The sequence below is a fragment of the Rhinatrema bivittatum genome, chromosome 19 (assembly GCF_901001135.1).
Source record: "Rhinatrema bivittatum chromosome 19, aRhiBiv1.1, whole genome shotgun sequence".
NCBI classification, from domain to species: Eukaryota; Metazoa; Chordata; class Amphibia; order Gymnophiona; family Rhinatrematidae; genus Rhinatrema; species Rhinatrema bivittatum.
Window position 1 is genome coordinate 23,155,470 of NC_042633.1, and position 23,209 is coordinate 23,178,678.

The 23,209-nt window shown below is 49.3% G+C and overlaps 2 protein-coding genes across 3 annotated transcripts; one reads left to right on the top strand and one right to left on the bottom strand.

Annotated features, from left to right (window-relative positions):
- Nucleotides 1-248: 248 nt before the first annotated feature.
- Nucleotides 249-10,949, bottom strand: TFPT (TCF3 fusion partner). Its single transcript, XM_029584772.1, has 6 exons — nucleotides 10,677-10,949; nucleotides 2,438-2,689; nucleotides 1,756-1,826; nucleotides 1,559-1,628; nucleotides 1,143-1,397; nucleotides 249-597 (listed from the first exon to the last, which is right to left on the bottom strand). The coding sequence occupies exons 2-6, from the start codon at nucleotides 2,678-2,680 to the stop codon at nucleotides 433-435; spliced, it is 804 nt and encodes a 267-aa protein (XP_029440632.1). The 5' UTR covers nucleotides 2,681-2,689; nucleotides 10,677-10,949; the 3' UTR covers nucleotides 249-432.
- A 161-nt stretch (nucleotides 10,950-11,110) lies between these two features.
- PRPF31 (pre-mRNA processing factor 31) lies at nucleotides 11,111-22,938 on the top strand. Of its 2 annotated transcripts, none has more exons than XM_029584770.1 (14): nucleotides 11,111-11,265; nucleotides 13,950-14,127; nucleotides 17,599-17,659; nucleotides 18,136-18,219; nucleotides 18,412-18,509; nucleotides 18,729-18,835; nucleotides 19,138-19,307; nucleotides 19,739-19,896; nucleotides 20,011-20,100; nucleotides 20,191-20,318; nucleotides 20,712-20,784; nucleotides 21,159-21,287; nucleotides 21,756-21,854; nucleotides 22,515-22,938. In XM_029584770.1, the coding sequence occupies exons 2-14, from the start codon at nucleotides 13,960-13,962 to the stop codon at nucleotides 22,635-22,637; spliced, it is 1,488 nt and encodes a 495-aa protein (XP_029440630.1). In that variant the 5' UTR covers nucleotides 11,111-11,265; nucleotides 13,950-13,959; the 3' UTR covers nucleotides 22,638-22,938. The 2 variants fall into 2 exon arrangements, with proteins under 2 accessions (XP_029440630.1, XP_029440631.1); XM_029584771.1 differs by lacking the exon at nucleotides 11,111-11,265 and adding an exon at nucleotides 11,529-11,547.
- Nucleotides 22,939-23,209: the final 271 nt, after the last annotated feature.

The following is a 23,209-nucleotide window of genomic DNA, read 5'->3' on the forward strand; positions in this document are numbered from 1 at the left end:
CCTGCAGCGGGAAGCCTGGGCGAGGCTCTATAGGAAGGGGGAACCTTCCCCCACCTTAATGTTGGCGTGGAGGAGCGACCCACACAGCACGGAGAGAACCAGCAGTGTATAAAAATGGACCCTGTGACACCTCTATAGAGAGAGGGTGGGGTGCTGATAAAGGGATATCTCCAGCGCATACTGAGGGGGGGGGGGGGGGGAGCAGAGAAACGCACGGACCCCTCAACTGGTCAAAAAAGCCCTCAGTCAACCTAGCAGAAAGTCTCACCATTTTCCCAGCAGATTTCATGTTTATTATTTTCTTGGAAAAGTACAGTTTTCAACTCCTGGAGCTGTGTGGGCGGCTGCAGCGCCTCTCCCGGCTCGCCGTGTCCCTTTCTGGGGTCCTTAGAGCCGGGAGGCTGGAAGCAGCTCCTGCCTGCTTGCGGTGCCTCAGTCGAAGTCCTCGTCGGCCCCGGGGCTGGGAAACTTGGGGTACTGGAGGTGGCGGGGGCTCAGCTGAGGCCAGGTCAGGGGCAGCGTCTCTTCTCCCTCACACAGGAACTCCTCCTCTTCTTCCTCCTCCTCCTCCTCCTCTTCCTCTTCTTCTGTTTTTATCTGGGGGGGGGAAGGGGCAGATGGTTACTATCTGAAGGTTAGGCCCTGCCTCCTGGCTGGGATTTGTAAGACCATGGCCTGGCCTGAGGCCCCCTCGGGTTTGATGGAATACTATGAGACGAGTAGCGGCTTTATTTCTATGATTTAGTTTGCAGGTTCTTTATTCTAAATGTAGTGTTTTGCTTTGTTTTTTTTTGGTTGAAAAAAAATAAAACCCCTATGGGTTAAGGCTTGTGTGCTGCCGCTCCCGTGGCTTCCAGCGGAGATCCGCTCAGTTCACTGGTCACAAAAAGCCAACACAAGCTGAAATCGGGGGGGGGGGGGGGGGGAGGAAACGGGGAAGTGAGCTGGCGCTGTGTTTCGCAGAGCCGGCACCAGTAAATTAGAAGGGGGCTGGGCCCACTGACCTCTGCCAAGCAGCACAAAACCGAAGGCCTCTTCGGTTACCTTTAAATTGAGCAGCTGGCATAAAACGGAGGTAAGATAATATGCTTGAGAGCCATGGCCCTTTCAGGTTTGCTTTGCATCTTGCTTCCTGGTGTTACCTGTGCTAGGAGCTCTTCCGACGGCAGCACCGGAGGGGGCAGCTTCCTGCTCCCGGGGTCCTTCTCCTCTCTGTGTTTCTTCCTCCTCTTAGCGGTCGGCCCCTCCCCCAGTGCTGGGCTGTCGGACCTCCTGGGGTCCAGGCTGGCTAATGCTCCGGCTGCTCGCCTCTGGCTGGGGGCATAGCCTTCCTTCTGCGGGGGCTCGTTCTCGGTGTTTCCCAGGGTCGGGATGTCGGCACTGTGGTTCCCTTCCTCCTAGGCATGGGACAAGAAGGCAGTTACTTCACAGGGCAGCGACTGGCCGGTGCGGAACAACGAACATAAGGGGAAGCCGAGAGCCCTGACTGGTCAGGACGGAAGAGCTGGCCGGACGGCTAGCGCATGGTAGAAAGGGTTGCAGGGAGAAGCTCTCTTACCTCCAGTGAAATTGTGAGCTGGCTGTTTCTGTAATCATCCCCATAGGAGTCCAGGATTCTCATCAGACATCTAGACAGGGGGAAATGCTTCTGTTATATTGACCAGGCAGCTAGGCAATAACATCTCCCCGAGAGAGCGAGGATAATCCAGCCTATGTGGAATCTCGGCGGTACATTAAATAGACAGAAGCGGGTACCTTCTTTCCTGCTTCAGCTTCCGGGTGATCTTCTGGACCTGGTGCAGCCGGTTTAGCATCCTTTCGTTCACCTGTGGCACAGAGGGAGACTTAAAAGGCGGGGGAAAGGGGGGCCGGCAGTGTTGGAAAAGCGCACACGTTTACAACAGGCGTTGACGCGGGGAGGGGGCGATGTTCTCCAAACCCTAGGGACGCTAACCCCACCCTTTTTATGCATGCTGCTGCTGCAAAGAGCACAGAGCGCCGTCAAAGCCTGGGCTAGGCTTTCTGCTGAGATGGCGGGCGAAATCTCCCGCCGACGACAGTTAAAAGAAAACCATTTTCCGGTGCATGACGGATTTTGGGGGGTGCGCTTCTTCCGGTTCTAATCTGCAGTGAGAGGGGGGCTAAGGGGAACATGGTTTCAAAAGCCAGGGCTGGCCTACTGTCTACCTTGGAAAGCTGAGTGCTACTGCATCCCTGCCTCGGGTCCATCACTGTTACAAATGACAGAAGTCACCTCCTGACTCCGGATCCCTTAGGGACCTACGGATCCAGCCCTGGTTTTACCCCGTGACATGCAAGACGTTCTGACTTAAAAGAAAGTAGCGGAACCACGTGTCCACGCCTACAATGGAGGTGACGGGGGGGGGGGGGGGTCAGGCCTCTGCGCCGGGCACTGTCCGCGCCCACTCTCTCCTACCTGCTCGATCTCTTTGCAGCGGTGGCTCAGGGCCAGGAACTTCCTCTTGTGCAGTTCCCGCTGCCGCTGGAGGGCCTCCTCCTCCTCCGCCTCATCCGGCAGGTTGTCCCCATTCAGGCCCCCATCCACAAACTCCACCTCCGTCTCCAGCTCGCTCTCCAGGATGTTGCCCCCAAAAAGGGGCGGCAGGGCCAGCTCGGAGCCAGGGGGCACCGAGAACTCCTCGAACCCCACCCCAGCCATGGCAAGCCGCTGCAGGACAAGAAGAGACAAATCAGCAGCGGAAAATGCGGTCGGGGGCGAGGGGAAGGTGAAAGCAGTAACATGTTTTTTTAAAATGGGTTTAGAAAATTGCTTTTCTGTGTGAAATTTTACACTACAACCTTTACATTTCTGCAGCGCTACTATTAATGTTTGGGTACTTGCCAGGTTCTTGTGACCTGGATTGGCCACTGTTGGAGACAGGATACTGGGCTTGATGGACCCTCGGTCTGACCCAGTATGGCATGTCCTTATGTACTAGATGTATGCAGCACTGTATGGATACACATAAGAGAGTGTCCCTGCTCCCTAGAGCTTAAAGTCTAGTTAAGAAGCACAAATGACTTTGTTCGTCTCGTGCTGTGCCAGCTTTTGGTTTGCACCCTCTAACCTGCCACAACCCTGACAGGTCCCCCCGACAATTTCTTATCTCATTCTGAGCATGCTGCGCGAGGACACTCTTAGGGCAATAAGAGCGCATTATAGGCTGGGAAAGCAAAGTTTCTTACCTGTAACAGGTGCTCTCCGTGAACAGCCCGCAAACAGCCACCCATGTGGGAACGTCGGCCTCCGGCGTAGAGTTCGGGCATGCTCAGCATAGACAAGCCTCAGAAAGTTCTTGAAGATTTTTCTGAGCATGGGGGCGGTTTCCCCGCTCAACCGCCCGCAGTGACGACATCTTTCATTTATGCCACCAGCTTAGGGACAGACCTCTGTAATGTTTGTGTATTCCTCAAGTCTTTCCTGGGAGGAGGGGAGGCTGTTTGCGTGCTGTCCCCGGAGAACGCCTGTTACAGGTAAGAAAGTTCGCTTTCTCCGTGGACAAGCACGCATAAACAGCCACGCTCCCAAACTGTGGATGCTAAAGTTATAGACGGTGCGTTTTGGTACTTTGCATCCATAAGGACTGTGTGGAACGAGTGGTCAGTCTTATTTCAATGACTTATTGTCTTTCCGAATTCCGTGCTTGGTCCAAGGGGTAATGCCTGATGAAGGTATTGGTGCTGGACCACATTGCCGCATTTAATGTCTCTGATCACGGCCTCTGATTACGAAAGGCTGTTGTGATTGCGACCGCTCTTATTTGATGAGGGCCTAATAAGATCCGGCGGAGATTTGTTCTCCAGAGTAGAGCGTAACTTTATGCATTGCTTTAGACGACCTGAAATTGGCCTTTCTTAAAATCAGAATAGGAAACAAAAAGCGGCTTTGATTTTCTGGAATCCCGAGTTCTCTTCAGGTAGAAAAGTAAAGCTCTTCTGCAAGCCAGGTTATGGTATAACTGTTGCATTTTGCTTGCGTGTGCTTTGGGGAAGAAAACTGGGAGCTCAATAGGCTGATTAAGGTGGAAATCGGAGGTAAGCATTGGTAGAAACTTCAGATTTGTTCTTAGAGACACCCTATCCTCATGGAAGATGGTATGGGGAGGGGTAGGTCACTAGTGCCTGAAGTTCGCTTATCCTTCTAGCGGTAGTAATGGCCAGAAGGAAGGAAAGTTTCCATGATAAAACTTGAGGCGGGATAGAGACCAGCGGTTCGAAAGGAGGTGCTGTTAGTTTAGTTAATACATAAGTTAAATCCCAAGCGGGCACTGGTGGCCTTAAGGATGGATTTATGTTCTGAAGACCCCTCATGAAAGGTTGTACTAGAGGGTTTTGAGATACTGGATTTGAAAAAAACAGAAACATGATATGCTGCTATGGCACGTGACTGTGGAGCTTGACAAATGTTCTGTGCTTAGATGACGCAAGTAGCTTAATAGCTGTTCCGGGGAACATGACTCAGGTTGGATATCATGAAATTTACACCAAATGAAGAATTTTTTCCACTTGCTGGAGTATGCTTTTTGTGCAGATGGTTTCCTCGACGCTTTCAATACATTAACTATTCGAGGAAAGGGATTTAGTGAATCATAGGGACTCTCAATCTCCATGCTAGGTTTGAATGTATTGTGGAACGTTGTTTTGCGTAATCAGGTTGTGCGGGAACGGCATTCGAACTGCACTGGATACGTCGATTTAGCCATGGGAACCATGTTTGTCTCAGCCAGAATGGAGCTATCAAAATGATTGTTCCTCCGTCGCTCCCTAACTTTGAGATCACCTTTGTGATTAGAGGTATTGGCGGGAAGGCATAAAGAGAGCGACGAGTGAATTGCAAATGCATCTTGAGCTAGAGCTTGAGATGAATAGATTTTGGAGCAAAAAGTGTTTAATTTCCTTTTGTGAGGTGCAGCAAATAGATCTTATCTCGGGAGTGTTCCACCCTTTGAAGACTGACTGTAGAATGTGATTGTCTATTTCCCAGTCGTGTGGGTTTAACTGTCTGCTTCGACGATCGGCTAATATATTGTCCTTTCCTGGTAAGTATATCGCTGAGAGATTTAGTCGCATAGATATTACCAGGTCCCATATCCGGCAGGTAAGTTAGCACAGTTTGAATGAACCTGTTGCCCCTTGCTTGTTGATGTAGAACACGGTGATCTAATTGTCTGTTTGAATCTGTACAGTAGAATTGGCAATATGAGGTTTGAATGTTCATAGTGCATTGCACACAGCCAACATTTCCAATTGGTTTATGTGCAAATGCGCTTGAGACTTGGACCACTGTCCTTGCGTGTTTCTGTTTTTGTAATGGGCTCCCCACCCTCGTAACAATGCGTCTGTGGTAATCTTCTTCTGAATTTTGCAAGGAAGCATATTCTGCCCGCAGAGTAAGTTGGTGAGGTTTGTCCACCAAAGAAGAGAGTCTTTTAACTGATCTGATACAGGGATCCTGGTTGTCAGAGGGTGTTGACTTTGTTTCCAATAAGACTTCAGATGCCATTGCAGTCTTCTCATTTTTAGTCTTACATTGGAGACCACGTGAACCATTGATGCCATGTGTCCAACTACCCTTAGCATTTTTCTGGCATCGGTACTGTCCCTTTTGATTAGTTGTTGAATCAAAATCTGAAGTGCCTGTGCTCTTCTTTGTGGAAGAAAAGCCATCATTTTTCTGGTGTTGAGGATGGCCCCAATGAATTCCAAATTTTGGGAAGGGTGGAGATTTGACTTTTTGAAGTTTATTATGAATCCCAAGTGTTGTAGTAATTGTATCGATATATTTGTATGGTGAATGCTTTTTGACTTTGATCTTGCTGCAGTTAGCCAGATGTCTAAATATGGGAATATGAGAATATCTTGCTTTCGGATATAAGCTGCTACAACTGCTAACACCTTCATGAATACTCTTGGTGTGATATCTCGATCGAATGTCGGTATACAAAAGAAATAAATAAAATAAATAAATTGGTGCTGACGAGAGGCCAAATTTTGGACTTGAAGAAGGTGAACACAGCGCTCAAGGTTCTGTGTTTCCGCATGGAGACTCTGAGGTCGGCTATAGCGGCAGTTTGCAAGGGCAAGTTTTTGGCTTCCCTAGATCTGATGGAGGCGTATCTGCACATACCATTCGGCAGGAACATCAGCGGTTTCTGCGGTTCATGGTTCTGGGACAGCATTTTCAGTTTCAGGCCCTGCCCTTTGGGTTGGCCACAGCATCATAGACTTAGTGGAATAACTAAATAAACAGACTCTTGCCTGTTCGTAAACATTTCACAGTGCAAGACAGTAAATAGGCGTTCACTCAGAGGTTGGCCTGTGGCCTTCAAACTAGTCAGTGTCTGGGTGAAAACTCTGAATCCAAACGGCCTATACTCTTTATACATCCTCAGCAAAAGTAACAAAAAATGACTCCAACAGGTCCGGATGCTCCTCTAGCCAAGCAAGACCTCCTGCTATCCCGAAAACAAGATTGAACCTGAAAAAAAACTCTTGTCCTTAGGCTTATCCTCAGACAATCTGTGAACTTTATTCTCTCCCAAGTTTTTCATCAACTGCTCCAGGTCCTCTCCAAATAAGAGTTTCCCTTTAAATGGTAGAGATCCCCCAACTGAGACTTGGAGGACACATCTGCGGACCAGTTATGCAACCGTAACAACCTCCTGGATGACACCGCAGACACCATAATCCTAGACGACGTCCTCACCAAGTCATACAAGGCATCTGCCCCATAAGCAACCACCGTCTCTACACACTCAGCCCTGCTCACCTCCCCAACGGAGCATAAGAACATAAGAACATAAGAACATAAGAAATTGCCATGCTGGGTCAAACCAAGGGTCCATCAAGCCCAGCATCCTGTTTCCAACAGAGGCCAAACCAGGCCACAAGAACCTGGCAATTACCCAAACACCTAGAAGATCCCATGCTACTGATGCAATTAATAGCAGTGACTATTCCCTAAGTAAACTTGATTAATAGCAGTTAATGGACTTCTCTTCCAAGAACTTATCCAAACCTTTTTTGAACCCAGCTACACTAACTGCACTAACCACATCCTCTGGCAACAAATTCCAGAGATTTATTGTGCGTTGAGTGAAAAAGAATTTTCTCCGATTAGTCTTAAATGTGCTACTTGCTAACTTCATGGAATGCCCCCTAGTCCTTCTATTATTCGAAAGTGTAAATAACCGAGTCACATCTACTCGTTCAAGACCTCTCATGATCTTAAAGACCTCTATGATATCCCCCCTCAGCCGTCTCTTCTCCAAGCTGAACAGCCCTAACCTCTTCAGCCTTTCCTCATAGGGGAGCTGTTCCATCCCCTTTATCATTTTGGTTGCCCTTCTCTGTACCTTGGCTGATTTTCCTGTAGCTGTTGCTGTTGAACCCAGCGCAGACAAGCTGTTGAACCCAGCGCAGACAAGCCCGCTGCATAAAACTGGTACAAATAGCAGCCTTTAGGCTTAAGGCCGACACCTTAAAAATCCTCTTAAGGAGCACCTCCAACTTTCGATCCTGCACGTCTTTCAACGCTGCAGACCCTGCCACAGGAATAGTGGTCTTTGTAACTGCTGGGTCCACAGCATTGACTTTGGGAAGGGCAAAAAGCTCTGTTTGCTCGGGCAAGGGGTACAGCTTCGCCATAGCGCTTCCCACCTTCAGGCCTGCATCCGGAGTCCTCCACTCCCTATCAACCAGTTTCGTCACTGATTTTTGTGGTATGGGAAGGCTCTCGCTGGACCCCTCAGCCCGTCTAGGACCGGATCAGCCCCCTCCAAATCCGAATCCTTCTGAGGCACTTTGACCCCACGCTCTTGCAGAACCTGAGGAATTAAAAGCCCCAACTCTTCCTTCCGAAAGAGATGGATCACTGTAGGGTCATCACCCTCGGAGACCGGAAGCTCCTCTGGATCATCCCCCGAATCGTCGCCTCCGGGACCTGGATACACTGGCAACTTATGCCCAGAAGGAGCCCCTGTCCCTGTTGGGGAATATGCCGAATCCTCAGACTCATTCCCACCTCGGCTCCCCTGAGGAGGACCCACCAACCTCTGGACCGGGGAAACCCGTTTAGTAGTGCCCTGAGCCAATTTGGAGCCCTTACCATTGTCCCCCCCGGTCGACGAACCCGCTGCAGAGAGGGCGACACTGCCTGCTGCTTAGCCACATAGGCTTCATACAGCAATAAAACAAAATCAGCAGAAAAGGGCCTTGAGGTCCCAGGCAAAGAAAGAGGGTGAATTTCTTCCCCCTCTGAACCCTCCTGCTCACCACCGGAGCCAGAACAAGCCAGAGACAAACATGGGGGAATGTCCCCCCTCCTCCCTGACAGCGTGGGAACTGCAGTCAAGGAGTCCAAGATGGCCATCGTTCCCGCGCTGAGCAGGAGGGTATCCCCTACCGATCACAAGCTCCAGCGTGCTGAGGGCAAAGCAGGGGAAACCAGCCACTGCCTTTCTGTACACACCCGACCGTAAGACAAGCCCTCCTCGCTCGACACACAAGTGGAACACGGCCCCTTTTTATTCGGCCACGATCGCGCCGAGCCACACGCGCAGCAGACCGACCCACGTCCCATCTTTTCGCAGCCACACTCTTACCTCGGTGCAGCAGAAACCAGAGCAACAGCAAACTTTTAAATCTCAACGCCCAAACTAGCAAGGATGGAGTCGTTGGTAAAAAGAAGCTGAAGCTAACCCTTTTTATTTTATTTTTTTTTAACAACTTTATGAAGCAGCTGCTTCCTCTAGCAAAAAAATAGAACTGCCAAAGGAAACAAGGACCTCCAAGAAAAAAACCCTGTGAGCCTGCAGCCGCCTTAGCGGCCTCATGAAGGGGAGGGATCTAGACCACCAGATTTACACCCCATGGACGCAAGGACCGAGCCTACAAAAGGGTCACCAACCCCCAGCTTGTCCAATTCCACCAGACAGGCTAGGACCCACTAGAATCCAAAAACCCCCTGGAAGGCTCCAAACTAAAAAATCGAATCCACACTACAAAACTGCAGGTTTTACACCATCTACCATCTGCTGGACACAGAGAAATACGGAGGAGCTGCAGGTGGCACACAGGGTTATGGTGCAGTGTCAGTAAAACTTTCTCTGTCTCCATCTGCTGGAAGAGAGGCAAAAGCCAGGAGTCTGGACTGATCTGGGTACGTACAGAGAATTTGCTTTTTGAGGGATTCAACAGCTTCCGCTACCTTTTCTTCAAAAAGGTTTTCACCTTTACATGGAGTATCGGCTATTTTTTCATGAACGTCTTCGTGCACACTTGGAAGCTCGTAACCATGCCATTCTTCTTGCCTCTATGGCTATGGCCGAAGTTCTAGAGGCAACGTCCAACTAATCGTATACTGCTCTGGTGAGATGTTTGATGCCATCGTCTGAATCCTTCAATAATGATCCAAATTCTTCCTCCTTCTCTTCAGGGATAACCTCACGCAAACTTTTAAAACTATTTAAGGTATTGTATAATAAGTGAGCATTTTGAATTTGGTGTGCTTGATTCTGTGACTAAGATAGCAGCAGAGAACACCTTCTTGGCTATATTATCCAAGATCATTGGATCCTTCCCAGGAGGTGAATTTGAGAAAAGACTGGATTTTTGAGTACGCTTCATCGCGGATTGTACTATAAGGGATCCATGAGGTAATTGCGATTTAACATGGCCTCTACATTGTTTGATGGCATATTTCATTGTTAGATTCTTAGGATTAGGAGTCCAAGATGGCCGTCCAAGATGTTGTCTTGCAGATTAAGAAAGGCATCTAACATAGGGACTGTCTTGCTGGTGAATCTAGGTTGAATACATTGCAGGATTCCTTCATCTTTAGGTTTAGGCACATTTTCCTCTATCTGAAAGTTATTTGACTTAGCCATCTTTTTTTTTATAAAAGTTGAATAGGAGTTTCCTGAAGTGCCATAATCCCTTGATCTATTTGATTTCGGCGCTGAAGGTTGCACGGACTCCCAAGCCATGTCTCGAGAGGAATGCACAGATGACGGCGTCGCGTTAGCTGTCGATGGTGGTGCCAAGTCTTTGTGGTCTGTATACGCTGATAGTTTTGATGTCTTTTGCGCTGACTTGTGACAAGATTTAGACATCTCCGATAGCTGTCTTTGAACTTTGTGCGCCGATTTTTTTAGGCAATGGAGGCGGTGAATTCCGTGCCGATCTTAGTATATATTCGATGCGTGTCTCTTGCAGACATTTTATGTGAAAATTTTTCGCAAGATTTAAAAGCTATTTGGCCTTTCTTGGATGATGATCAAAGAAAGGAGCATTACCTGTCTGTTCGCTAAGGCAGATGAAGAAAAACTGAAGATGCCATCACTACTGGTGGTTGAGCGGGAAACCGCACACATGCTCAGAAAAATCTTCGAGAACTTTCTGAGCCTTATCTATACTGAGCATGCCCGAACTCTATGCTGTTAATGCGTGCTTGTCCATGGAGAAATGGTGCCCCCGCCGCCGCCCCCCCCCCCGATTATTCGGCGACTGGGCACAGGTTTATTATAAGAGATGGCTTCTGGCAGAACCGAGACAGCTACTCAGAAGCTGAGGATGAGTAACGGCACGGGAGGAGCTTCCTGTACCCTCCTAGGACCATCAACCGAAGGACCAATGTGTCAAGAGGGCCGAATTACCTGGCCAGAGCTGCCCGAGTATTCCTCTTCTGTTGAATAAAGTTGTATTCAAATTGAAAAGGCCAAAAAAACCCCAAACCCCCGCAAGCGTTGCAGTGAGCGGAAGAATATCAGCCAATCAGAGTGAGGGATGAAGCTGCTGTCTGCCAATAGGAAGGCGCTTTTTCTCCTCTTTAAAAAAAAATAAAGTTTTATTTAAACGCGCTCCAGCAATAGAACTGAAAGGAAACAAAACAATCACTCAACCGTTCCGAGCAGAAAAGGAGTTTGGGCCAATCAGCGAGACGGATTTTTTCTACTTGGGATTGGCCGTCCACGCTGACCAATAGGGCGAGGCCCGGCGGAGGAAACTGTGGAAGCGGTGGGCGTGGTCTGGATTGGCAACTCTCCGGCGATTGGCCACGCGGGGAAGGAGGCGGTCGCTAAGAGGGAGGATTGGTTTCCAGGTAGTGGCGTCCTTTTTCCGCGCCGGCGGTGAATTTTTTGCGTCACGCAGGGCCTTGGTTTGGCGGAAGGGGTGCGAGAAGCGGTTCCGCTGATCACGTCGTTGCTTGGTTTGGAGGATTTCCGGCCGTTAGAGGGGATCTGTGTAAGTAGAAGGGGACGGTTTGAATTTCCTCCAGCAAGGGTCTACGGGTACTATTTATCATTTCTAAAGGGCTTCAGGAAGTCCTCAGGGCTGTATAGACAAACCCATAAGAGACGGTCCCTTCCCCGTAGAACTTATAGTCTAGTAAAGACAAACGAGAGCCTGTGGGCAGAGCGGTTTACTGCAGAGGATCTAAAAGCAGCTTCAACATATTCTATTTCACGGCTATTCTCATGCTTACGGCTTGGCCTGTGAATTCATGGGTGGCTGATGATGATCTGGGTGAGCCGAGCAATTTTTTACACCTTCAAAGGGATGTGGCCTCTGGCTTTTGGGATAAATTAATATTAATACAGCGCTGATCTGGGGTGTCTTTACCTGGGTAGACGGTCACGACTGTTGCTGCTCTGTTACATAGCTGATCCCACAGGAAGAAGCAAAGGTAGCGGAATGGGGTGAGCCAACTGGGGCCATGGCCCAACCGAATTTTTGCCCTACATTGCATTAGCACGCAGGGCACTTGGGGAGACAGCGGTTGGTTTATATGGCCCCCTCCAACCAAAAAAGGTGTTCTGTTGCCCGTGCAGGTGATAAGTAAGTCAGATAAAGAAATAAATCCTTTACAAGAGTCTGCTGGAGGGGAAGGGAGGGAGGAGGAGTTGTAAAATGACCATAAACTCAAGTTTTAAATCTCCCTTAAAAACTGAGGTATGGTGATTCAGTGGAATTTACCAGCCCTTGTTATCTGTCCAGAGTTAAAGGGTATTGAGATCTCACCCCCCAAAAAACAAGGTCATGTCAAGTGGGGAGCACTTTAGACTCCAAGCTATCTGTGAATGATCAGATTTCTTCTGTGGCATGAGAAAAGTTTCTCTTTATTAATTTATAATGTGTGTGTGTGTGTTCACAAACATATTTGAAGAGATTTGCCAAAAAAAACCCAAACAAACAATTTAAAAGTTATACTAACAAAAAAGGCAAAGATCGGAGTTCCACGAGAGAGAGGCAGCAAAAGAAATTTAGTTCTTCCTCTGTATCGGTGCCGTACGTTTCCACAGATCAAGTGGAAATTCAAAATACGGCCGCTAAAACCTTTTGGTGTGAAACTTGTTTTACCCCTTTGCTAATAGAATTATATCGGTTGCCCATCAATTATAGAATCAGATTTAAAACTTTCAGGTCTTTGCAATACTGACGTGCCCAAACTGAGCGCCTGCTTTCCTAACGCGTGCCCATCCACCTCTCCCGGGCACCTGATGCAGTAGGCAGATGAGCCACTGTGTTAAAAAGGAAGGTGCTAGGGTAAATTGTGTGTCCCTAGTGCCTGCCAGGTATCAGGTGCCCAGGAGAAGTGGCTGTGCTTGGATTAGGAAAACGGACGCTCTATTTTACGAGTATCCTTTTTCCTAACCTGCGTTCAGCCAGGTGTTAGGAAAATGGACACTCGTGACTTGAGCGTCTGTTCTCCTGACAACTGGCAAGACTTTTTTTTTTTTACGTTACTCCTTTTTTTGGTTCCTCCGACTTAATATTGTGGCGATACTAAGTCAGAGGAACTACAGAAAAGCAGTTTCTGTAGTTCTGCTCCAGGGCTGGCATTAATTTGAGAGTAAAAATGTGCACATCAGACACACGTTTATTTTTTACATAACTGGGTAATTGCTAATAGCCTCATCAGAAAGGCATTTACATGCCATAAGGGGTTATGGATGCTCGTCCCAAGCATCTGTTTAACCTGTGCGCAAGGCTCAGCACCCGATATTGCATAGGTCTGGTTGTGTTTACATGTGAGCTTCGGTACTTGGCCAGTCCTATCAGCTGGCCTACCTTTTACACTATACGCAACAAGACTAGGAATTTTATATAGTCATTCCATGTATAGATCACAATGGTTTACAAAGTAACATTCATAATTATAACTCTACAGACATGCATTGGTTCCAGAGGTGGTATTCATAGACACTTTAATATTTATCAAGTTAAACTTTCTACTACATATTAATGATTGATCAAGTACTTAAGGCAAAGGTTATTGAAAATTAAGACGAAATGATAGTTTTCACATCTTAGTCAGTGGGCTATTTTTATAATCTTACATTCTCTCTTTTGAGTTACTCTTCATGATTTGATTATTATCTTTTGTCCATCTTGGCTTTATGGCTCTGTATATTCTGATGGTTTTTAAGTTTATTCATAAGCTTTTTTGAATAGCCATGTTTTTAGCTCACATTTACATTTCTTTCTATCTGGTAAAATACTTAACGTCTCAGGCAGAGAATTCCAGAGCTTTGGACCCGCTATGGAAAACATAGACTTATTTACCAAAACTTCACTCTCATTAGACGAGAGCATGCTTGTCAAACAACTTTTGATTATACAGCCCCCTCTGCATGGCATTGTATCTCTCAAAGGAAAAGAACTACTTAAAATTTCATAAGCCTCTAAAAACATTTTTTTCTTGCAAGCATACGAGTTGTAATCTTTATAGGTTTTTCTATAAACTTTTTAAAGGTTTTTCTTATTGTGTATTTTTATTTATTTTTTTTTATTTTAATGTGGTCTGTATTTTGTATAACTTATTTTGAACCACTATGGCAGTAATTGTATTTAATGCCAATCAAATGAAATAATTGTGAAAGTTATGCTTTTTTTAAATTTATCTATTTTTTTTTTTTTTTTGGTAGAAGGTGAGAAATGTCTTTGGCAGACGAATTGTTGGCTGACCTCGAGGAGGCAGCCGAGGAGGATGAGAACTTTGCAGATGAGGACGAGCTGGCCATAGAGGATGTACAGGAGGAGATGCAAGTGGACCTTGACGTGGACTCTGTGAAGAGCATTGCCAAGCTGTGGGACAGCAGGATGGTGAGACCACGCCCACCTCAGCCCGTTAACATGGCCCTTGTACCCCCCCCCCCCCTATTCATGTCATTGCCATGATTACCTCTAACAGCCAAGGCGTGGGCGCTGCAAAATGAGAACCCTTAAATCTAATACATATTGCTGGGATAACCCAAGGGGGGGGCTTTCTAAGGCTTTCCAATTTTGGTTTTTGCCTGCATGTTTGTTTCTAATTTGTAGTCCCTTATTAGGGTCGGTCTGTGTTCTGCCTGCGTATGACTGAGCTGCAGTTTCTCTGTAGGGATTTCTAGCAGTCCAGCTTGTTCTGTTACCCTAGTAAGTGGTGTATTAATGTTTTGAGGGCCTAGTGGAATATTTGCATTGTTGCCTTTTCATAGATTGCTATTTGAGTCCTGAGAGTTAGTGGTGTTATGGTTACAGCATCCCTGCCGCCCCCCCCCCCCCCCCCCCTCGAAGCTCCTGTCGTGGACAACAAATAATAATGTTGCCCCAGCACAAAAAAAAAGTGTGCCCACCCCTGCTCTAGAAGAATATTCGCTGGCTGACACTTCAGAAGAATCTTTCAACGCTGAGATCAATGTAACTTATGATTCAAGAGTGGTGCCTTGTGGTAAGATGAGTAATTGAACCTATTTTTTTCTTGTATCGTATTTGAAATCTAAAAAAAAAAAGTAATTTCCTTATTGTACATGCCAGACCAGTCCAGACAAGTGGGTTATGTCCTCCTACCAGCAGATGGAGGCAGAGACCAAAGCTCCAGGCTGCTCTCATTCCCCTTATAAAGGTGTGATACAACTCTCAGCTCCTCAATGTTTGTCTCCTCCGTACTGTAGTTATAATAGGTCTTTTTTTTTTTTTTCCCCTCTTCAAATTGCTAACAGCTTCCCTTTAGTTGTCTTAGCGGTGGCATCGAATACTGAAGAGCTGAGATGTGCACCACACCTTTTATAGGGGGGAATGAGGTCAGCTTGGAGCTTGACCTCCTACCAGCAGGTAGGAGGTCATAACTGATGTGTTGGAACGGATCTGGCAGCACTAAAGGAAAGGAAATTAACCAGCAATCGATAAGTTCAATTTCGCTTTCATTTTAGTGCAATGAGATGAGCATGTATACAGAAAACCAAATGACACTACCTCTACTCTGCCTTGTTCTTCATTTGGTGCAAGTGCCTTTGACTGACAGCGGTTGTAAGTGTGGCTGTCTTTTTTTTTGTCAGGCCGACTGCAGCTAGGTCCAGGTGAGTGGGAGCTGTCGGCAGAGGCTTTTGCCATCAGTCAAGCCAGGCGGGGCAGGCCCCAGCTGGATCTCATGGCATCGCGAAGTAAGGCCAAGGGGGCGTGGATCTTCAGCCGCAGGAGAGAGGGTGGGTCTGACGGGATTGACGCTCTGGTCCAGCCTTGGCCGACGGGGCTCCTGTGATGTGTTTCTCCAACAACCTCTCGTGGATCGTGCGTTGCGTCACATAGAACAACATCCAGGAAGGGTTATTCTAGAGGCGCCGGAGTGGCCACGCTGCCCGTGGTTTGCGGTGGATGGTCCCGTCCAATTGGCTTATCTGCGGGGGTTGCTGTGTTAGGGGTCCATCTTTTTGGATCAAGTAGAGCACTTTTTGTCTCGCAGCCGGACATTTTGAGAGGTGGCATTTGCATTTGATAGGGGTGCTCGGAGCAGGTCATTGCTACTTGGCTTCAGGCTATAAGGCCAGCCACTTGTCTGGCTTAGATCAGAGTGCGGAAAGCTTTTTTTTGAGTCATGGTGTATGGAGGAAGGTGTAGCGCCTTTCCGAGTGAACGTTTCTCAAGTCTTGGCCTTTTTTTTTTTTTTTTTTTGCAAAGGGGATTGACAAAGGGATAAGCTTTCATTTCCCTTTGGGTGCAAACGGCAGCTTTTTGGGATGTCTTGGCGGTAAACTGCACGGCAGGCCATTGGCCTCGCATCGTGTCGTTCGGTGCCCACCGGTCCATGGAATGTGTCCTGTGTGGAACCTTAATTTAGTGCTTGGGGTCCGGCGTGGCTCTCCTTTTGAGCCGCTGAAGGCTTCGCGGAGGGATCTCGCCTTGAAAGCGGTGTTCTTGGTGACCTATTTGTTCTGCCAGGCGGATTTCGGCGCGCCAAGCTTTCTCTGGTAGGGATTCCTTTTTTTTTGTGTATTTTGGACGACCAGATTTCGTTACGTACGATTCCTTCCTTTTTCGCCGAAGGTTGCGTCCGTGTTTCATCTCCAGACAGCGGAGCTCCTGGCTTGTCCCAAGTTTGGCGCGTGGCTTTTTCTGCGTGCAAGGCAGCTGCTTTTACCAGATATTCGTCAAACTCTGTTGCGCCACCTTTTTAAAGTCGCTAACAGTTGTCGACATTCAAATGGTCCCTTTCGTTCTTGTACAGTGGAGCAAAGAAGGGAAGTAAAGGCTTCCGAGTCCACAATTGTAGGAGGTGATCTTTTTGGCCTGTTTTTTTTTTTTGTACCGTTCCAGAGGGGTTGCGGGCGCGTTCTACCAGGGCGCACGCGGCCTTCTGGGCGGAGCGTCAGTTGTTCTCGCCCCGAGGGACTTGTTGGGCGGCGACTTGGTCTTCGTGGCGTGCTTTTACCAAACATTACAGATTGGATGTGCGGGGTTCGGAGTAAATCTGTTGCGTGTGGGTCTTTCCGGTTCCCGTCCAGTTTAGGGGGGAGCTTGGATACGTCCCACTTGTCTGGACTGATCTGCGGCATGAAGAGGCGAGGAAAATTTTGGTTCTTGGAATACTGCAGGTCCATCCAAAAGCCCGCCCTAGGTTTGCAAAAGACCTCTGGTGCTATTAAGACGGGGCGGAATTTCCATGATAGTAGCTATAAAAGACCTTTTCTAGTTGGAAAGTTTTTTCTTACACTCTTTACTCCCTAATTGGCGTGAACAGAGAAATAATGTGGAGTTTGAGAGTAAGGCAAATACCGAGAGTGCAGGTGGCACTCTTGGTAATCTAGCGGCGCCTGAAAAGTTTTTATTCTCTGCCTCCATCTGCTGGCAGGGAGGCAAAACCCAGGAGTCTGGACTGATTTGTGGTATTCCAGGAGCGAAAATTAGCAGGCAAGAACCAATTTTCCTATATCTGACCTTTTTTTTTTTTTGTTTTTTTTGTTATGCTTCTACACCCACTGTTTGCTTAAGTGTTTCTTAAGCTGTTGTGCCCTGCCTTGGGTGACTTTTCCTATTCAAAAGTGGTGGGTAATGAGTCCCAATAATATTACCCAGAGAGCTGTGATAACCCAGGGGGAAGGCACAGCAGGATGGCAACAGCTGTCGGCAGATTGTCATTTCAGTGTGGGTCTGCCTCTGTGGCTGCCACTGCTATTCCCGGCCTTCACTCCTAGGCTCTCTCTCTCTCTCTCTCCAGCTTCCGCGGCACTCGCCAGCACTCTTGTGCGCGTGCTTGCTCTCGCTGCTCTTCAGGGTGGGTCCCTGATGGCTTCTGTCTGCTCCTCTTTCTGCTTTTAGTTTGCTGACATCCTGGAGAAGATCGATGAGTACGTCTCTAGGCAGCCCAAGTCTTCTGAAGGTAACTCTCTCTCTCTCTCTCTCTCCTCCTCTTACATACCCAGCCGTGGAAAGATGGGCGGATCACAGGGCCGTGGTCCCTGTGATCCACGGGATAGTAGAGGGCGATGGAGGGAACGTTGCGCAGTGAATTCTAGACCACTGTGACTTGGCTATGTCGGCAGGCAGTCCCATTTGAAAGGCCCGGAAAGCTTTTTTTTGTTTTCCAGGTGCTCGGCTCCCAGGTGGGACGTGTCCGCACTGCTGCGGCCTTAAGTTAAAGGGGCCGAATGGAGGAGTCGAAAGCAGGATTAACAGCCTTTAATGTCCGTGCAGATGACGGCAGCTTGTGTTTAAAATCGAACGGGGGGGGCTTTTCAGGAAATCTAATACTGGGATAGAATTTGGGGGGGTTGTTCTTGTTTGTGGGGAGGGCTTGGGGTAGATGGGCACAGCGAGTCCCCCCTGCTACACTCTGCCTCTTCTCTGCCCATGCAGTGATGGGACCTGTAGAAGCAGCTCCCGAGTACAGAGTCATCGTGGATGCCAACAACCTGACGGTGGAGATCGAAAATGAGCTGAGTAGGTAGCTTGCAGAGATGGGGGTGGTGGCTGGGGCTTGCTCTGCTGCTAATGTGGGGCTTCTGATATGAGATCAGCAGAATGTTTTTTATTCTCCTTTTGAGTAAATGGTAACTTGATATCAAGTTGACTCTTTTTTTTTTTTTTTTTTTCTCCTTTCCTATTTCTTTTGTTCTTTTTTTTTTTTTGGAGATATTATTCACAAGTTTATCCGGGATAAATACTCGAAGCGGTTTCCAGAGTTGGAGTCGCTGGTTCCCAATGCTCTGGACTACATCAGGACGGTGAAGGTGAGGAAGGGGGATGTTCGGGAGACGTGGGGGGGGGGGGGGGGGGGGAGGGAGCCACCCACCATGTCCTCCGGTTAACAAAGGGATGGGGGAGGCTGTCGTGTGCCCTCCCAGCTTCACACACAAGATTTGTGCTAAGAGCATCTTTTCCCGCACTGCCGTGAGGGTGAGCATCTCTCTTTTTTTTTTTCTTTTCTTTTTTTTTTGCTGCTGTTCCAGGAGCTGGGGAACAGTTTAGACAAGTGCAAGAACAACGAGAAACTGCAGCAGATTCTGACCAACGCTACCATCATGGTCGTGAGCGTGACTGCCTCCACCACGCAAGGGTAGGGCTGCTTCCTGTACTTGTGCCCCTTGGGGGGGATGGTAGGAAAGAATAGGCGCTCTGATCTTGGCGCTGAGAGCCCAATGGGACTGAGCGTCTAGAATCTGTTTGGCAGGCGCACGCTCCCCTTTGCTCTCGCTTGCGCGCTCCCTTCTGTCTGGGATTCTCCTACGCCCTGCTTTTCTTTGCTGCCCGGCCCTCTGGAATTGCAGCTGTGGCTAGCACAGTAAGCGCCTGCAAGGGCCAGGGATAGAGGGCAGCTGCCTTGCACTGACTTCCCCCCCCCCCTACACCTGTGTTCAGGCAGCAGCTGACCGAGGAGGAGCTGGAGCGCATCGAAGAGGCCTGCGACATGGCCCTGGAGCTGAACCAGTCCAAGCACTGCATCTACGAGTACGTGGAGTCGCGCATGTCCTTCATCGCTCCCAACCTCTCCATCATTGTCGGGGCTTCCACTGCCGCCAAGATCATGGGTGAGTGGGTGCGTGCGCTGGCCTGACTCCCTGCCCAACCCTGGGGCTCGGCTGCCGTCTTGTGTCCTCATCTGTTTTTTTTTTTCTTCGTTTTGGGCTCATTTTGTGCCCAGAGAAGGCAGGAAGCAAAACTCACAGAGTTGCTATTACATCTCTTAAGAGCCTCTTACACTTATTCTTGGCGTGCAAGCTGCTCCTTGCCCTGTTACGACAATAGGAGTACCTCTCGCGGAGCCGTTGCCAGAATTCAGTCGCATGAAGCGGAGCCGGCTAGGAAATTCCACCCTGCTTTGCTTGTTCCCTGGGGCCAGCCTCTGGAACGGGGGAACTGTCTGGATTTGGACTGCGCCTTTCAGACAGTAACCTGGCCCCGGCTTTCAGAGCTGCAGGATCCATGTGTTGCAATGGTCTCCGTCTCTCACCCACTGCAGGGATTGCTGGGGGCCTCACCAACCTCTCCAAGATGCCCGCCTGCAACGTGATGCTGCTGGGGGCGCAGAGGAGGACCTTGACCGGCTTCTCCAGCACCTCTGTGCTGCCCCACACGGGATACATCTATCACAGCGACATTGTGCAGTCTCTGCCCCCTGTGAGTAGGGCTTCTCGGGACTCTGCCGCTCCCTGCCTCCGACTTTTTTTTTTTGCACTGCCTGACTTGCATTTTCTTTCTTCCCGGCTCCCCCCCCCCCCCCTCCCCCCACAGGACCTGCGCAGGAAGGCAGCTCGTCTAGTTGCCGCCAAGTGCACCCTGGCAGCACGGGTAGACAGCTTCCACGAGCACCCCGAGGGCAAGGTGCGTGTGGGAAGAGACGGCCGAGCGATGTGCGTCTCTTAGTTTACTTGTGGCCGCTCGCGCTCACCCTGACCCTCCTTCTTTTTCCAGGTTGGCTATGACTTGAAGGAAGAAATTGAGAGGAAGTTTGACAAGTGGCAGGAGCCCCCTCCGGTGAAGCAGGTGAAACCTCTGCCAGCACCACTGGATGGACAGAGGAAGAAGCGGGGTGGGCGCAGGTGAGAGGCGCTGGGGCTTGGCGCAATAAGACTTCGGTGGGTGGAAGGCCCGAGGCCTGGGTTTCTAGATTCTGGAACACAGGAAAATACCTTTCATTATTTCTCCAGTCAATTTAACTAATACAAGTGGAATGCACTGTATTAGCAGAGCGTCTCCCATATTGGAGACGCTGATGGGCTGAAATCCGGTCACCCATCCTAGTGCTGCCTGTGTGTGTGTGTGTGTGAAATCTCTAAACATGAGGGGCGGGTAAGCTGTGCTGGATTCCTGCTGAGTGGCACGGTGTGGGCGTCTTCCCCCCCAACCCCCATAGCAAAAGGGGCTGTTCGGACACCAACGCTCCCCCTCCCCTTTTCGCTCCTTGATGCGTTTCCCCGCCTCTCCCACCTCAGGTACCGGAAGATGAAGGAGCGCCTGGGGCTGACGGAGATCCGGAAGCAGGCCAACCGGATGAGCTTTGGGGAGGTGAGCATGTCTGTGTCGCAGATATATAGCCTTTCTAAATTTATGAAGGGGCAAAATGATTCCCCCTCCCAATTTAAGAACCAAAAAAGTATAAGGAGGGGGGAGGGGCAGTTTGAAAAAGTGATGCATTAACCAAAAACGAGGCTTCCCAGCTGCCAATCCCAGTGTAGGGTGCTCCCTTTTATTCCTTCCCTACTGGCCCTCCTATAATCCCGCTTTGTGCTTACCCATGCCCCCTGCATCGTCTGTGCATGGCGTAGCTTCAGACTCTGCCGCTGGATTTTTTTTCCTGCCGACCAGGCCTATGCTGGCTCGGCTGTAGAGCCTTCCCCGCCACGTCGTGATTTTCCTTTTTTTTTTTCCCCCCTCCGAAGATTGAAGAGGACGCGTACCAGGAAGATCTGGGATTCAGCTTGGGCCACCTGGGTAAATCGGGGAGCGGGAGGATCCGGCAGGCGCAGGTCAACGAGGCCACGAAGGCTCGGATCTCCAAAACCCTGCAGGTAAGGGGGGGGGCTCTTCTCCGGGGTGTCATTTAGTGTTAAACCGTGCATATCAGAAAGCTCCGAAGTCTCTTCCCACAGCATGCGGGGCGAGCAAGTGGCTTCCCCCAAACCGGACAGCAGGGAGGTTAAGAACGTTCAGCTGTGTTACAGAAGGAAACCTGCCTAATAATCTGGAGGTCATGGATTGAGGCTGTATTGCAGCAGGATCTCTGACTGCTTTTACAGCCGGAGCAATCCCTGGGTACACCGGGAGAGTGACTCTCCGCCCCCGGGTGACGCACGGAGCTGGGGCTTACTTTTGCAGACCCAGACTTCAGATCAGTCCCAAATAAATACCTGCAGTACCCGGATCTAATTAAATTTGAAGTATCTCAAAAGTTGGAACGTTAAACTTGAGGTATGGAGAAAGGCGATGCCTGACTTCTTTCTGTTGCTCTTTTTTTTTTTTTTTTTTTTCACTGCCAGCGCACTCTACAAAAGCAGAGCATGGTGTATGGTGGGAAATCTACAATCCGGGACCGCTCCTCGGGGACGGCGTCCAGCGTGGCCTTCACGCCCCTACAGGTAACGCAGGCCCACCCCCCTGCTCTTGGTGGCATGCTAGGGAAGGATTTCCAGCTTTTGCACTGTCTGTGCTGGTACTTACACGGCACCCCCGCCCGGCCTAGTAGGCCTGTCTGTAAAGCCAGGCCTGGAGGGGTGCTTGCAGCGCCTTCCCTATGACCGCAGACACAGCTGTGAGGGGCTGTTGCTTAGGTCTCTCTTATAGGGAAGCGATGCACAGGCACTTGAAGCTAATGAGTTCATGCAGCAAAAAACGCTTAGGAGGGGGAGGGATCATAGAGCCAAGGGGTGGGTCGTTGCATATTGTAGCAAAGGGGATAATGGAGGCGCAGGCCAAAGGACATGGCCTGCAACGCGGCCAGGGAATTTCACAGGTGGCTATGAGCAGCCTCTTCTGGCATAATGTTAACTCCCTCCAGTTTTAAGTGAGTGAGCAACAAGAAGAAAACATGCTTTGTGGGATCCATTGGGGGGGACTTGTGCCCCAAACTGGCCACGGAGACAGGATGCCGGGCTCGCTGGACCTTTGGTCTGATCCAGCATGGCATGTTGTGTGTTGCTGGGGGGATGGGTGAGCAGGCAGGCTCTCTATTCCTTGGCATACCTCCTGCATAGTCTGAGCGTCTGTCTCCTGGTGTCTTTTTTTTTTTTTTTTTCTAGGGCTTGGAGATTGTGAATCCTCAGGCCGCTGAAAAGAAGGTGGCGGAAGCAAATCAAAAGTACTTTTCTAGCATGGCGGAGTTTCTGAAGGTGAAAGGCTTGAACAGCACCCTGAAGAAGTGAAACCAGGCCACGGGACAGACAGCAAGGGGCCTGGTCTCTTGTGGTGGGCGGATGGACAGATGATCATCTCGCCGTCTTGGGAAGAACCGTGTTTGAGAGCTGGGTACGAGAGGCAGTACGAAATGGGAATGTCCTCACCTTGGGGGGGGGGGGGGGGGCAGGGCACCAAGGAGGGATTTGTGCAGCTCCTTCGATTTTTTTTTTTTTTTTTTTTTTTAAGGTCTGGGACAGGAGATGGCATGGGATATGATCTGGTTTTCCTCCTCCTTCCAGCATGAGCAGGGAACTGGTGCCCTTCCCCCCCCCCCCCCCCCCCCCCACTCCCAGCGCACTTGTGGGAGAGGCGGTAGGGATGAAGGAAAACGATACTGTATAACTAGCTTGTGTGTGTGTGTGTATATATAAATTTTTGGTGTCTGTTTATCTTTTAGCAGCTTTCTAGCTTGTTCTTCTGAGGGAAAACTACAGGCAAAAGCTTGCTGGGCCAGGAGCTATGTTTTAAGCCTTCAAGCGCTTGTATTTGCCTGCTCTGGTAATGGTTTCTTGTCCTTTGCCTGATTATTCAGCTCCTA

What these genes read in the sequence shown, in the direction of transcription:
- PRPF31 (XM_029584770.1), top strand. Translation starts at nt 13,960, where the DNA reads ATGTCTTTGGCAGACGAATTGTTGGCTGACCTCGAGGAGGCAGCCGAG. An exon ending in GCAGCCCAAGTCTTCTGAAG is followed by an intron (nt 17,660 to 18,135) that starts GTAACTCTCTCT and finishes CTGCCCATGCAG; the next exon opens with TGATGGGACCTGTAGAAGCA. An exon ending in AAGAAGCGGGGTGGGCGCAG is followed by an intron (nt 20,319 to 20,711) that starts GTGAGAGGCGCT and finishes CTCCCACCTCAG; the next exon opens with GTACCGGAAGATGAAGGAGC.
- TFPT (XM_029584772.1), bottom strand. Translation starts at nt 2,680, where the DNA reads ATGGCTGGGGTGGGGTTCGAGGAGTTCTCGGTGCCCCCTGGCTCCGAG. An exon ending in AAGCTGAAGCAGGAAAGAAG is followed by an intron (nt 1,629 to 1,755) that starts GTACCCGCTTCT and finishes CCCCCTGTCTAG; the next exon opens with ATGTCTGATGAGAATCCTGG. An exon ending in CGGAAGAGCTCCTAGCACAG is followed by an intron (nt 598 to 1,142) that starts GTAACACCAGGA and finishes TCCCCCCCCCAG; the next exon opens with ATAAAAACAGAAGAAGAGGA.